This window comes from Agelaius phoeniceus, chromosome 6 (genome assembly GCF_051311805.1).
Source record: "Agelaius phoeniceus isolate bAgePho1 chromosome 6, bAgePho1.hap1, whole genome shotgun sequence".
Taxonomy (NCBI): Eukaryota; Metazoa; Chordata; class Aves; order Passeriformes; family Icteridae; genus Agelaius; species Agelaius phoeniceus.
The window spans coordinates 16,641,914-16,655,339 of record NC_135270.1 but is presented as its reverse complement, the minus strand read 5'-3'; the positions used below and the strand labels follow the sequence as shown (position 1 = coordinate 16,655,339).

Genomic DNA, 13,426 nt, shown 5'->3' with positions numbered 1-13,426 from the left:
ACTCTTACCATTTCAGTAAGTAGATTTTGTTGTTGGCTCTGATGGAAAATGTGACCGTTTATTAATTGAGTTGGCCAATAAGGGAGGATTGTAGCTCCCCGATACACAAGGAAACTATGCTGGGTATGCCATGCTTATCTAGTCTGTGGAAAGCCCAGGGTTTATCTGCACATTGGTGATGTTCCAAATAGGACCTAGCTGTACCTCTGTCCAATCAGCAAGAACATCAGGTGTCTTTGACATCTGTCACCTTGGAGGCATTTCCAAAGTCATACCTTAGTATAGGTTAGTGTTTATAAGTAGCTTGGTACCAGCAGTGCTGCAGGACTAGATTTCTGTTTCTGCTGAAGCCCCAAAATGCTGACAAGAGAATGGGAAAAGTGTGTTAGCTCACTTTGTCTTCAGTGTACCTGGAGACTGACATATTGGTGATGGATGCTAGAAACCTTTTTTCAATCCATGTGAGCTTAAAGGGAGACTGAAAAAGTATAAATAAGGGGGAAGTTAAGCTGATCTGGTAGATGGTACATGAAGCACACCTCTTCCAGAAATGAAATAAACTAGCAAAATGCTCATCTTCTAAATACAGACTCCGCTTATTTGCTTTGGCTCAATCAGGAAATCTTTTGTTTGAATTAGACCAAGTGAATGGCACAGAATGGTTTTCAGTTTTATTTCGTGTAGACAAGCCAAACTGCATGCAATCAAAGCATTTCAATTTGCTCCTAATATTTTCTTTCTCAACTCTTACAGGTTTTTCTATTTTACTTCAGATAATTTTTGATATAGTTGATATATTTGTCACCTTCCTAATTTTACATTTTATTTATTCCTTTCTAATACATTCCAAAAAGAGATGAAAGACACATATGGAGTGGAAAATTAACCTAGTTGCCCTTGTGTTTCTTGTAGGAAATTGTATTAGTGGTGTTCTTTGGAACAGAGTATGTGGTTCGGCTATGGTCAGCAGGATGCCGCAGTAAATACGTTGGAGTATGGGGAAGGCTTCGTTTTGCTAGGAAGCCTATTTCAATCATTGGTGAGTATGCAGAGCTTGCAAAGTCACTGTGAACAATTAGTAAAACTTGCCCTAAAGGCTTTTAGAAGTTGAACTTCTGTAGCACTTGAAGCCAAGTTAGAGCGGGAGCTCTTGTCATTAGTGTGAATGCAGATCTGAATTTCCTTTCAGGAACTCATGGCACTGTCATTTGAGAACAAATGTAGCTTGGTTTGTATTTCCAGAAGAGCAGAGTGTTTTCTTTTCAGAAATGATCTTAAGCTTTGCCAGGAATAAGTCTTGGCCCTAGTCCTGTCTCCTGTGACCTGAGGGTCCCAGATACAAGAGCCCCAAATATTTTTTCAAAGATACTGAACAGCCTTTTTTTCTCCCCTTAGCAGCCATTTGACTAGTTTATTATGAGTTTATTTTGCACTCTAATTGAGCTGTGTGTCGCATAGTAGAGTGCAATAGATGCACTGCAGTTGCTTTGTGTATCAGTTGAATTAAAATATGATTTTCAGTGATGCATTTGGAACTGGACACCTCAATTCCATTGGGATTCAATTGGCTTCCTAAAATGACCTAAGGGTTCTTGGAAATTGTGTCCAAATATTCCATATATGTCACTAATCATTGTTTTTTTAGATGCTTGTCATTAATTTAACAGTTTCACCAAAAGAAAGATAATTCAAAATCAATCTGTATTTTCTTAGCCAGCATTGAAAAAACAGTGTAAAGACCCTGTACTTAAGTGCTTGAAATATATATGGACTAAATAAATCAGTCAGGCCTTGGAAGAGGAGTATAGTTGTGGAAGAATAGGAATTCTTGTTCTGTGACATTTTCCACTACTCAGAAATGTTATATGTTGTTGAGTACAGGACATAGGTTTCCATAAACTGTCTACAGTTTTGCCGAATGTAAATTACAAAATTCTGTACCTGGGTATTTTTACAATTATAAAATTGAGTTAGCTACTCTGTGCATCCATCCATATATATATGTGTGTGTGTGTATATATATACATATGCATATGCATGTGTGTATATATATATAATCTATGTATGTGTGTGTATATATGTAGGTAAATAGCAACTGCATCTCAGGTGTGACTGCAGCTATAAAAAGACTTTGCATCTTTTCCTTCTGGCCACAATCCATTTCTCTCGAGTGCTAGAACACTAAGCATTCTGAAACATCATCCAAATTAGATCAGTTTGGAAAGCAGAATTTAGTTCTGCTGTCACAGATATGGATCAAGAACTATTTAATTCTCCAAAATACAGAGTTACTTTCCAAAATTTACTAGGCCTGAGACACGTAGATTTAGAGTACAGTACTGACTGACTTAAACTAAATTAGGCTCCTACCCTAATTTCAATTTTCAATCCCTTTTAGACCTGGACAGATGAAATGATAATAAGGCAATTTTCTTACTTATGAAATTAACCTTAAAATCTCTGTCAATTGAAATCCTGTCTAAGCACAGAAGAGAAAATAAGAATTGAAGAAGGGAGAATAGATGGAAGCTGCTGAAATTCCTCGTGGGTTAAAGCTAATAAGGATTCCAGGCTGCTTGACAGTAACTCCTCATTCCTCTAGACTGTGGCCAGCTTGGACCCATCTCAGTACAACCTTTCCATGATATTACATGGTGGAATTTTTTTTTATATGCCACAATTGAGATCTCTTGATATATAAACAAAAATATTAAGTAGGAGTGACTGTTCAACTTGTTAAAGTAATATGGTCTTTGGTTCTAGTAGTCTTGCAGAAGTATTGCAAGATGCTGCTAATTAATTTTCTTCTATTGACTTTTGTTTTCCAGATTTAATTGTAGTTGTTGCTTCCATGATAGTTCTTTGTGTGGGCTCTAAAGGTCAAGTCTTTGCAACCTCTGCTATCAGGTAATTATATGCCATAAAAGAAAGTGGTGCTACCTGAGCAAGGTGGCATTTCTTCTTTTGTTTTAATTTACCTCCTGTTTCAATTCTTGCAGGAGAAAATGAGTCACTGCCCAGTGTCGTGTAATACAGCAGATCACTGATCATGTATTGGTGATCCCATGAAGTGTAGGGGAGATAAAATTTTGTTGTAACACTTTTATGGTTAGTGGGGATAGAGAAGCTCATTCTCCTTCCCCCTTTCCCCAGCCAGGTGGGTTCTACCCAAAGCCTGGTTTAGTTTCTTAGCTTAGTTTTATAGCAATTCATTGATGCTTCATATCTCTGACATCTTAAAGCTGCCTCTTTATAAGATGCCTGTGGCTGTGAATTCCTGATGGACTGAATCCATCTTCTGCTCAGGAAGGTCACACCCCTTGGTTTTCTTGGATGAATGGGTGGCAGTGTGCCCTTGCTATTCACACTAGCTGCAGCTATGCTCTGGGATTGCAGTGACTCCCATAAAAAGAATATTTTAAAATATTACTGGACTGTCTGGTTCAAATTGCCTATGAAATTTCTCAAAGATAAGGAAATCAGATCTTCAGTTAGCTGGTTCCATATTTTGTTTTCCATTCTGTTGAGCACATCAAATATGAGTTGATGAATGATTTCCAGAGTGTTTACAGTTTGTGTCCAAAATTCCTGAATCCTTGAGTTTTCCTTACTAGCCATGTGTGCAAAGGTCAGTTCTTCCCTTGGACAATCTCCCCAGATTGTCTTCATAACAAGAAGAAAGATCGGTGAGTGGGGTGAAAAGACACAATCTGACATAAAACACTCTGTGTCTCTTAAAACTGTGCTTTGGAAGCCAGAGTTCCTTTTCCCACCTCTGTTTCTTCTCTTGTGTGTTTGGTCTCTTAATTTGAAAATCGTGTTCCAGGGGCATCCGTTTCCTGCAGATCTTACGGATGCTGCACGTTGACCGTCAGGGCGGTACCTGGAGGCTGCTGGGGTCAGTGGTGTTCATACACAGACAGGTGAGCTTGGCAAGTCTGAGGAATGGCACAGCTGGTGCCAAAGCTTTGATATTCAGAACAGCATACATTCAGCCCTGCTGCTGGTATCGCTTATATTTAGTGTACAGGCAGATAATAATTTATTTTAACCAAGTGTGGTTGTTCTGCCTTATGTTCACTGCCACTTCGGCAAATTTTGACTTGTAGTTGGACTCAACGACAGAAAATTGGATTTCTGAAAGCTAGTCCTAGTATTTCCTAAAATATGTATCTAAATTCCAGAGTTGCTTTGAATCTGGCACTGTTTGAAAATATTACCCAACTACTTTTTGGTGGCCAGAAGGTTAACAAGTCCTGTGTGACAAGGTTGTTTTGACTCTGTGTTGTCATGTGTTGTGGATTTTTGTTAATTTGCATAGCCAACACTCAATATTTTTTAATTGCTGTAATTGCATTTTTATCTTCCAGTTATCCTTTATAACCCATCGGTGTTAGGAAATTTAAGTGTCTCAATGAGATCATAATGCCGCTATTTTGATTCTCTTTGCAGGAACTGATAACTACACTCTACATTGGATTTCTGGGCCTGATTTTTTCCTCTTATTTTGTGTACCTGGCTGAGAAAGATGCTGTAAATGATTCTGGAGAAACGGAGTTTGGCAGCTATGCAGATGCCCTGTGGTGGGGAGTAGTAAGTATAGCAATTTCACATGTTAACACTGTCCAATGTGGAGTAAAATTCAAGCAAGCATGGAGTAAGAACAGCACTTGGAAACAGCCTCTTCATGCTTCAGTACACTTTAATGGAATTTGTAATTCCGTGACACTACAAAAATACTATAGAAGATCAGTAATACTACATGGTGTTTACAGTCTCATGTGATCTAAAGTGATCACATTGCATTAAAAAATGTAGAAACACATGTTCTATTTATTTATCCCATCTTCCCTACTGGTACAGTGATTATTTTTTGCTGCCTTTGTCATGGTAGTGTTCAACTGTCTAAGATGGTGAGAGTCTTGCTAGGGGCAAGAGGAATCAGGGATAGGTTTTTTTGAGGGGGGGGGTGGTGTTTAGGTTTTCTTTGCCCATCTTTTTGTAGGGTTGGGATTTTTTCCTTAAAACAGTTATCTGTGTTTTGCAGTTTGACCTGTGACTGTAATTCCCAGTTTATTCAGAATGGAGTAATTCTGGAGCAAGAAGCATCTAAGATAGATAGGAACTCCAGGCACAGGACTCTTCCAAGGTGCTTATATTGCTTTGGGAGCCACTTAGTGTCTTTACACAGCATTTCTCTGTGCTATATTGTAACCATGTTGTTTAGAGATTCCTCAGCTTTTTCTAAGGTGCTGCCGCAATTTAGGTGTAGATGTATCTTTAGTTCTGGTAGTGAAGTTCTCCTTTATTGGTATTACTAGTGATAACGTCTCTTTGTTTATTATATGCACTTACTGGTGTGGCAGCTCTATTCTGGGATTATATTTTCATAAACATTTTAATTTTGTTGCTTCTGATAGTAACTATTCCCTCTTTCGTTTTCACAGGATATACAAATACTAGGTTGGTAGTTTTGTTCTGGGATTTCCCATCTGTAATTGTTCTCATTTCTGTTTCCTATTGCACTTCAAAGAAAGGTACTTTTTGGAAGCTATTTTTCCTTGTCATTAGCATTCAAGCAAGGGCTTTTTTTAATCTCCTTTAATTCTATTAGCTTAATCAAACAAACTGTCATCAGTAAGTGCTACAGATCTTTGAAATGCATAGACATTGCTGATAACGTACTTGCACTTTCAAAATGTGCTGATCTTCTAGAGCTTTTCTTTGCTGCTTAAAGTCAAAAGGCATTGTTTCTCTTTTTTTTGGTTAAAAATAATACTAATAAGTCTTCTGTATAGGAGTGAAAGGACTAACACCTCCATTTCAATAATAAAATACATATATGTATTTAGGAATATATTAAGAAATATTTTTAATAAACATCTGCAAGTGTGTGCTTATATATAGTCTTCTCTTTTCAAACTATCGCTTGGCAAATCCACTGCAGGTCTGCTGGTGCTGAATGCATATGTAGCCCTTTTTGAATACAACAGGTTTTGTTTTGTTGTGTTGTTTTGCTGCTATGATCTGCTGTAGAATTCTTTCTTCTTGCTGTCTGCCATGGTTAAATACAGGCTTTCTTAGGACCAGAAGACTTACTGTTTAGCACAAGAAAGTGGCTTTCTGTCAAGTAGCTTTTCTCAGTGCTTTCATGTCATTATGGCATTTTTATTTTCCACTACATTGGTCAGATGACTCAGTAATTAACAGTGGCAGATGTAGCTGCATTTAAAAACACATGCTGTCATTGGCGTTGCCATTAAAAACTGAATATGTGACAGACCAGATCGGCTTTCTGAAAATACAGTAAAACCTCCCATAGAAGCAACACGATCTGTCAGGATATTGAAATATTCTCCTTTCAGGGAATTATTGTTCAGTTAATAGGTGTGCCAGTTATTTTGTCTCCCTAATTACAATAAACTTATTTAATCAATACATTTAATTATGATAATATTTTTTCTCTGTTATAGCTTCTATTGTGTTGCAGCATGCCACATGAAGTGTGAGACTGCATTCAATGAACATACAATGTAATTTCTTTAATATTAAGTACAATTAGATGTCCTTGTTCTGCTCTAACACACTTCCACTAACTGCTAAGAAGATTTAGCAGAACAAAACTGAGATGTATTCAGGTCCATCCATTTCTGATTTCTTGATAGTGTAATATTCTTCATTCTTTCTGCTAGGGAAAAAACCCATAAAATTTAGGAAAATAGGAATATCCATTTTCCAAGAGGAAAATAGGACAGAGAAGTTAGCCCGCGGAAGCTGTGGATGTCCCGTCCCTGGAAGTGTTCAAGGCCAGGTTGGATGGGGCTCTGAGCAACCTGGTCTAGTGGGAGGTGTCCCTGCCCATCTCAGGGGGTTGGAACTAGGTGGTCTTTAAGGTTTCTTCCAACCCAAACCGTTCTATGATTCTGCAAATAGCTGGGAAGTCACAAGGATTCTTCCTATTAGAGGTCTCAAACTCATACAAAAACCTTCTCAAGTGTTAGACCTTGAAAACTTTGAAAGCCAGAATTTTCCAAATTGCTCAAACACCACAAATTCTGGTCAATGAAAATCTGTTTCCAGCTAACCCTGCAGAAGAGGATGATTCACAGTTCCTGTCTCAGACACCATAATAAATAAGTGATCTCTCTTCTCTGAAAGTGCCCTTACCTGACATAGTAGAGAGTGCTTCAAGAAGTCCTAGACAGGGTTTTCACACCCCCTGTCTCACTGTCCAGCACTGTGCTTTTTTGTTATCTCAGTCTGTGTGTGCACTGCTAAGCAAGTTCTTTGGGCAGCAGTAACAGAATATGCAATATAGCTGAGGTAAACCATATAAAAGTGTGTTACCAACACTTAAACTGCATCTGGAGTTGGGTACTTCTATATTGCTGTACTTTGCTGACTATAGGCACACCCCTAGGGTGCATAACTTGAAATTAAATGTTCTTCATTGTCATTGTTGTTATTTATAAATGTATATTGCTTTTCCATTTTCATATGTAAATTGGCCTTCTGGGCTTTATTTGAATTTCCTTGAGAACTCTGGACTTCAGCTATTTGCCATGTCAGTTATGGGCATGAAGAAACCTAAGGCTACCTTATGGCATAAAGAGTTGTCTGTATTATTGCTGCTTTTGAATGCAGTGCAAGCTGTATGGATTTTGCCACTGGCAGGGTATCTGTACATCCTTCAAAAACAGGTCTAGTGTTTGCAAGTCAAATGTAATGTGGTGCATCTTTCAGTTCTCCAGTGCCAATATTCAAAATTAGTTTGCATATATTGTCTTTCATGTCCAGACTGACAGTTTTAAAGACCTTATATAGATTCAAGACCAATAAAACCAGGAAAACATTAAAAATAAAATTTAAAAAACAGACACTTTAAAAATTGAGATAAATGTTCTCATTGAATCTGTCAGAGATGACCACCTTTAGAAAGCATTACCTGCTCACTGTCTCTGGGTATTTTTTGGGTCTTAGCATTTGCTTGTGGGTTTTTGTGTTGTTGATTTTTTTTTTCTCCCCCTCCCTCTCTCCTTCAGCATTAATTTCATTTTCATCTCAGAGCAACAGAGAGGAGCTCTGCTTTTGATATCCACTGAATAAACACACAATTTCCAGCCTTCACTTTGGAACAAACATGCCTCAGAAAAACTGTGCTAACAGTCTCTTTGATCATGAACACTATTTCCAAAAGCAATTATTGAACATACCCATGCATGGATATTTCTCTGTGCCGTTTGCTTTGAATTGAAGCAAGCAGTTTTCTGCAAATAACAGCTTTACCTGAGGATTTCTTGTTCCTTTAATTATTACAGTTTAGAAGATAGGCTTTTTCACTAAGGACCAAATTCAACAGAACATTTACCAGTTTATTTACTCCTAAGCATACACAAAAGAATGTCATGTTTAGCAAAGCCCATCAGTATGTGCTAAATGTAAGTTGAAAATCAAAGATGGGGGAAAGCTTTGCTGTAAAGTTAAAGGAAATTCCACTCAAAACTGCACATGCATAAAACTTTTGCTAAATTAAAAGTAATTTGACTTAATTTATAAAATAGGTGGACATAAATTTTAAAAAATAGCTTCATGAAAAGTGATCTCATGGATCTTGTATTATTCAGAAGCCCTTTCCCCCTCTTCTCAATTAAAAAGGCTGTAGAGAACTGTGCACTGACTTCAATGTTTGACAGAAAGGGACATTTCATTTTTAGTTTCTATGTGGTTTACAAGTCAAGTGTACCAACTATACACCTGCGACATCCTTTTGTAAAAAAAATTCTGATTTTGGGGATTAGGGGTTTGGATTTGTTGTGGGTGAGTTGTTTAATTTAGGAATTGTTGAAGCAGGGGTTGAAAGATGAATATATTTTTAATTGCTTTTTTGCAAGGCATCCCTTCCTTTTGCAGCTGCCTTCTCATCTCTGAGCTTTAACTCCGTGAGTGCTTCCAATGAGTGCTTTTGTTCTCGTGCAAGGAACTCCTATGGGGTAGATGTGAAGAAACCTTTTAAAATTTTTACTTGCAAAGTACAGATGTAGATACTGTTACAAGTAGAGATTCTTGTATTTTGGAGCTGTTTAACTATCCAAATTTCCCCAGGTACACAGCAAGGATTTCATAGACAGAACATCCTTACTTAACGGATTCATTTCCTGTGCTCACTTTAGCCTGCTATAGCCTAAAATAAAATCCTTTCCCTATTCAGTGCTGATGACAATTACTATTTCTTCTTTCTGGGTGGGTTTTTTGCTTCATATTCCCCCTTCAGATTTTTGATTCATATGTAATAGGAACAACATTACTCTTAATGCCTAAATCTGTGGTGATGTTCATCAGATCAAAGTTCTAAAATAGGATGAATATGATTTTGTTCCTAATTAAAGCAATTGTTTTACAGGCTTTTCAATGAAATTCAACGTGTGAGATCTTGTATCAATTTAATTTCATTATGCCAACATGTTTAATATGGTAGAGTAGAAGTTGAGTCAGTATTTCCATTATAATGTCCTCTTTTACAACTGTAAAATTAGTATTGTGCTCTTTAGGGAGTTTTAATCCAGCTGTAAAAAATGACTTAGGGCAGAAACTTGGCATGTAGGATTTCAACAGCATGTATTTTGAGGGGAAAAAAAAAAAGGCAATTTCAGAATACAATGCATTTGTAGATGGTTTAGAGTTATGAGTGCAGAGGAAAAAGTTAACTTCAGACTTTGATTTGCAACCCAATTTCCAAAACTTATTTAAAAAAAAAAACCTCCTAGGCAACCATCACAGGAAATACTTTTTTTGTGTTACTGATGATTCATATGAACCAATTCAGAAGGAAGGGGCAGGGATGTGGTAGGAAAGGGGAGATAAATACTTAGATGTATATGAATTCTTCTTCAGTTATACTTTGGTCAGCTCAGAAGGAAGTCTTTTCACATTTCTAGTTAATGTGTGTATTTCAGCATGATTTTAGTACTGTAACACAAAATAGTTGATAACATTTTTCACTTACAAGGATTTATAATTTTTTTCAAAAACAGAAGCATAAACAGTTATTTTCTCTCATAATCTTCTCTGTAAGAAGGCATTGGAGGCTATAAATTTTCCCATAATTATGTTTACTTTTTTTATTCCATATTTTTGAAAGTGACTTTAGGATTTTTTTTTTGAGCCACCCTCCTATGTAGGTAAGGAGATAACATCATACTTCCTCCCCTCATCAGATCCTGAATTAAGGTAGAATTTTAATACCAATTTCAGGAATACAGGCAAAGGTGCTAGGGTAGTTAACTAACCCTTACAATGCTTCTGTGGGGTATGAAACAGTTTTGGAACAAGGCCACGTTTTAAAAACTTGTATTAAAAATTAAAATCTAACACATGAATGTTTGAGTATCAGCAGCTGGTGAGAAACTTGCAGTGACCATCCCCACCTCAAGCTGCCCCTTTTGTCCTGTGTTTGACTTGCACACAGTGACTTTGCTTAAGGGTGGGCAGGTTCAGGACAAGGTGGGGATGGCCTCTGTGTGTGACTATGGGACCAACATCTGTGTCCCTGAGCCCACAGGGTCAGAGGAAAGTCTGACCAGCCAACAGCTGAGCTGTGCCTCAGCTGCTCCAGGGCTCCATGTGGTTTCCCATGCTCTGTCTGATTTGGTTAGCCTTCCTCGAAGTCACTGATAAAAATATCTCTAACTTACAAATTCAGAAATAGCTGGTGACATAGGTGAATTTAAATTGTTCTCAGATGCCAAATGTATCCTCCTGCTTCAAACAAATACGTTCTTTCCTTGAGCTCATGCAAATAATGACTTATTAAGCCTTGTTATGCTACATCACTGTGGTGGTAATCTTTACTTCAGTGTTCTGAAAGGCAAACTCAACAGATGTTTCCTGCATGTGTGCTTTAAATCATCTGTTCCTGCTCTTAGTGTTTTATATGAATTGGTGATTCATTGGGCTGTTTTCAGGGTCTTTACTGCATGGAAAATGTTCAGCCTCTCTTGCTATTTGTACAAATGTTATCTCCAGAGTGCTTCATGCCTGACCTCAGTCACAGTGCCTGGTTACAGTGTGTGTGTGCACTTTCCATGCAGCATTCTCAGCAAAAAATGCTCCTGCCCATCAACCAAATCACAGCTCAGAACTGGTGGCAGCCTTTCCCTAAGGAAAGTGTGTGATGTAGGCAGGCAACCCCTGTCTCAGTAACTTCATGTGCTGTACAGTTGCCTCAGCCATGGAGACTTAAATTGAATTGATGGTTTTACTTTGCAAGATTTTAAAGGTGTATTTTGTTGTGATTCAGTTTCCTGTATATGTTTTTCCATTCAGTATTAGGTGGGGAAGCAATCCTGGAAGGAAGAGTTAACCTTCATTAGTGTCACACAGGCTGACAGTGGGAGAGTTAGGAATGCAGCTAATGCTTCTTTGAAATAAATAAAAAAAGAAGAGAGCAACAAGCCCAAAATGCCTTGTTAATACTTGCTGTAATGCCCTCTTCATTTCTCTTTGCAGGTGACTGTTACAACTATTGGCTATGGAGATAAAGTGCCACAGACCTGGATAGGAAAGACAATTGCATCTTGTTTTTCAGTGTTTGCAATCTCATTTTTTGCACTGCCTGCGGTAGGTTCTCTTGTACTTTTGCAAAAATTTGATGTTGATCCATTAGTTATCCGAGGGAACTTCTGTTATTGATTCTTTAACCTTTCATTTAACCTGGTTTTGTGTAAGCTCTGTATTAAGCTTCTATATTGTAGCTGAAATTTATGTAGCTTGTAGAACAGAAGAGCTTCTAGAAGTAGCTAAATAAATATACAGTGGTTTTTGTATACAACACTAGATTTGAGAAGGATTTGAGGAAGAGATGTTTAATTCCATGTAATTTTCCTAGCCTATCTCAGAAGTGTAAAGGAAATTATTTCTAATTACTTCTTTGTGATGACTTAATGATGTTTTGGTTTTTTTAAGGCATTCACTCATAGTTTACTCAACTGAGTAGGTCCAAGGTGAACTGGAGAACTCTCATGTACATCCTTCTTCTAGAAAAGCTTCCAAAAATATATCACTGTCAGAAAGACAGCAATCAGCAGCCAGAGACACTGATGCAGTTCTTCACAAAATTAATATCTGTCCATGGCAAAAGTCCTGTTTTCAAAAGTGACCTGGAACTGACCTTTTGAAGCTGTTCTGGCACTTTATTTGCACTGAAAACAGGTTCCTGAGTGCTTTCAAACAAGAGACAAGGCACTTGAGTTCCAAGGGTAAATTCAAATTCAGCAAATCTTGGACTGTGGTTTGAAAATCCGAGTATTCAGTGCCAGGTGTAGCTAAGGGTGTGTTTTCCACAAATTTAGCCAGCCTCCTGAATTGTGCTGTTAAAATGTTTGTGCCACCTGAAGCATTCTGTCTACATGTTTATTTTTTCAGTTCAGGGACACAAGCAGTTGTGTTAGCAGATGTTTGTGTAGTTCTAATGAAGAAGTGGTGGGGATGGTACAGAATAGATAAGAATACTTTTATGCCAGTGCCATCCCAAAAGTTCTTCACAGCATGAAATAGTAGATACTAAAACTCCAGTGACCTTTTAAAATTAGTTGCCTACTTTAAAAGTGCATAACCTTTTATAGAAGAGGATAATTAAGTTCTTTAAATTCTCCAGCATCAGTTTGCCTTTAAAGCATATGCCTCCCCCCCCTCCTCATTCTAATATCTTCCACTTTTATTTTGGAAGAGAAATCAGATAAGTGAAATGATTGGTATGGAAAATGCCAAAACCTACTTTTTTTGACTGAAGAGTGTTGGTGGTGGGGTGTTTTGTTTTGGTTGGTTGTTTTTTTAAAATCAGTCTAAAATGCCACAAAAATGTTTTATAAATGATTGTGTAGCGGCCGTGCCTTCACAGCCATGTTTAATGTTTACCTGCCAGATTTCCCTAATCTTTTTTGAAGTAGAACACCACCAATCACCCTTTTATTAGTGGGATTTTCCTTACTGAGTGAAGTTGTTCCTGTGGGTTGGCCCAAGGGGGAATTTAGGGTTTGAAGCTGTATTTCAGACTTTGTTTGTTGGTATTTTAGGTAGGAAGATCTGGCTGAGATCACAGTCAAAAGTGATTGTAGTGGCTAAATGCAACTGGTGTGGTTTCTGGATCTGGCAATGATCCCTCATTTCCCAAATATGTGGTGTGTGAGCATCATCATCTTTTTGATCTTTACTAAATCAACATAATAGGAAGGGCATTTCATGTTCCTTTCAAAATATTTAATGATTAATAAGTTCTTAGAGGTTGAGCCAAGATCCCTCCATGCTCTGATGCCTTCTACTATGTGTAGAAAAAGAATTGTGCTTTCTTGAGTAGGTGTAATCATGTAAGATGATTTATAAAAGATTTCATTTTCACCTGTTACTAGAACTTCTGTTAAATATGCCTATA

The 13,426-nt window shown here is 37.5% G+C and overlaps 1 protein-coding gene across 1 annotated transcript in view; it reads left to right on the top strand.

The window, feature by feature from the left end:
* The window catches only part of KCNQ1 (potassium voltage-gated channel subfamily Q member 1), a 330,737-nt gene that overhangs the window by 77,880 nt on the left and 239,431 nt on the right, over nt 1–13,426 (top strand). Inside the window, exons 3-7 of the mRNA XM_054634841.2 lie at nt 913–1,039; nt 2,829–2,907; nt 3,827–3,923; nt 4,453–4,593; nt 11,506–11,616. Of these exons, the coding sequence (XP_054490816.1) occupies nt 913–1,039; nt 2,829–2,907; nt 3,827–3,923; nt 4,453–4,593; nt 11,506–11,616 (555 nt within the window). The remainder of the gene's footprint in view (nt 1–912; nt 1,040–2,828; nt 2,908–3,826; nt 3,924–4,452; nt 4,594–11,505; nt 11,617–13,426) is intronic.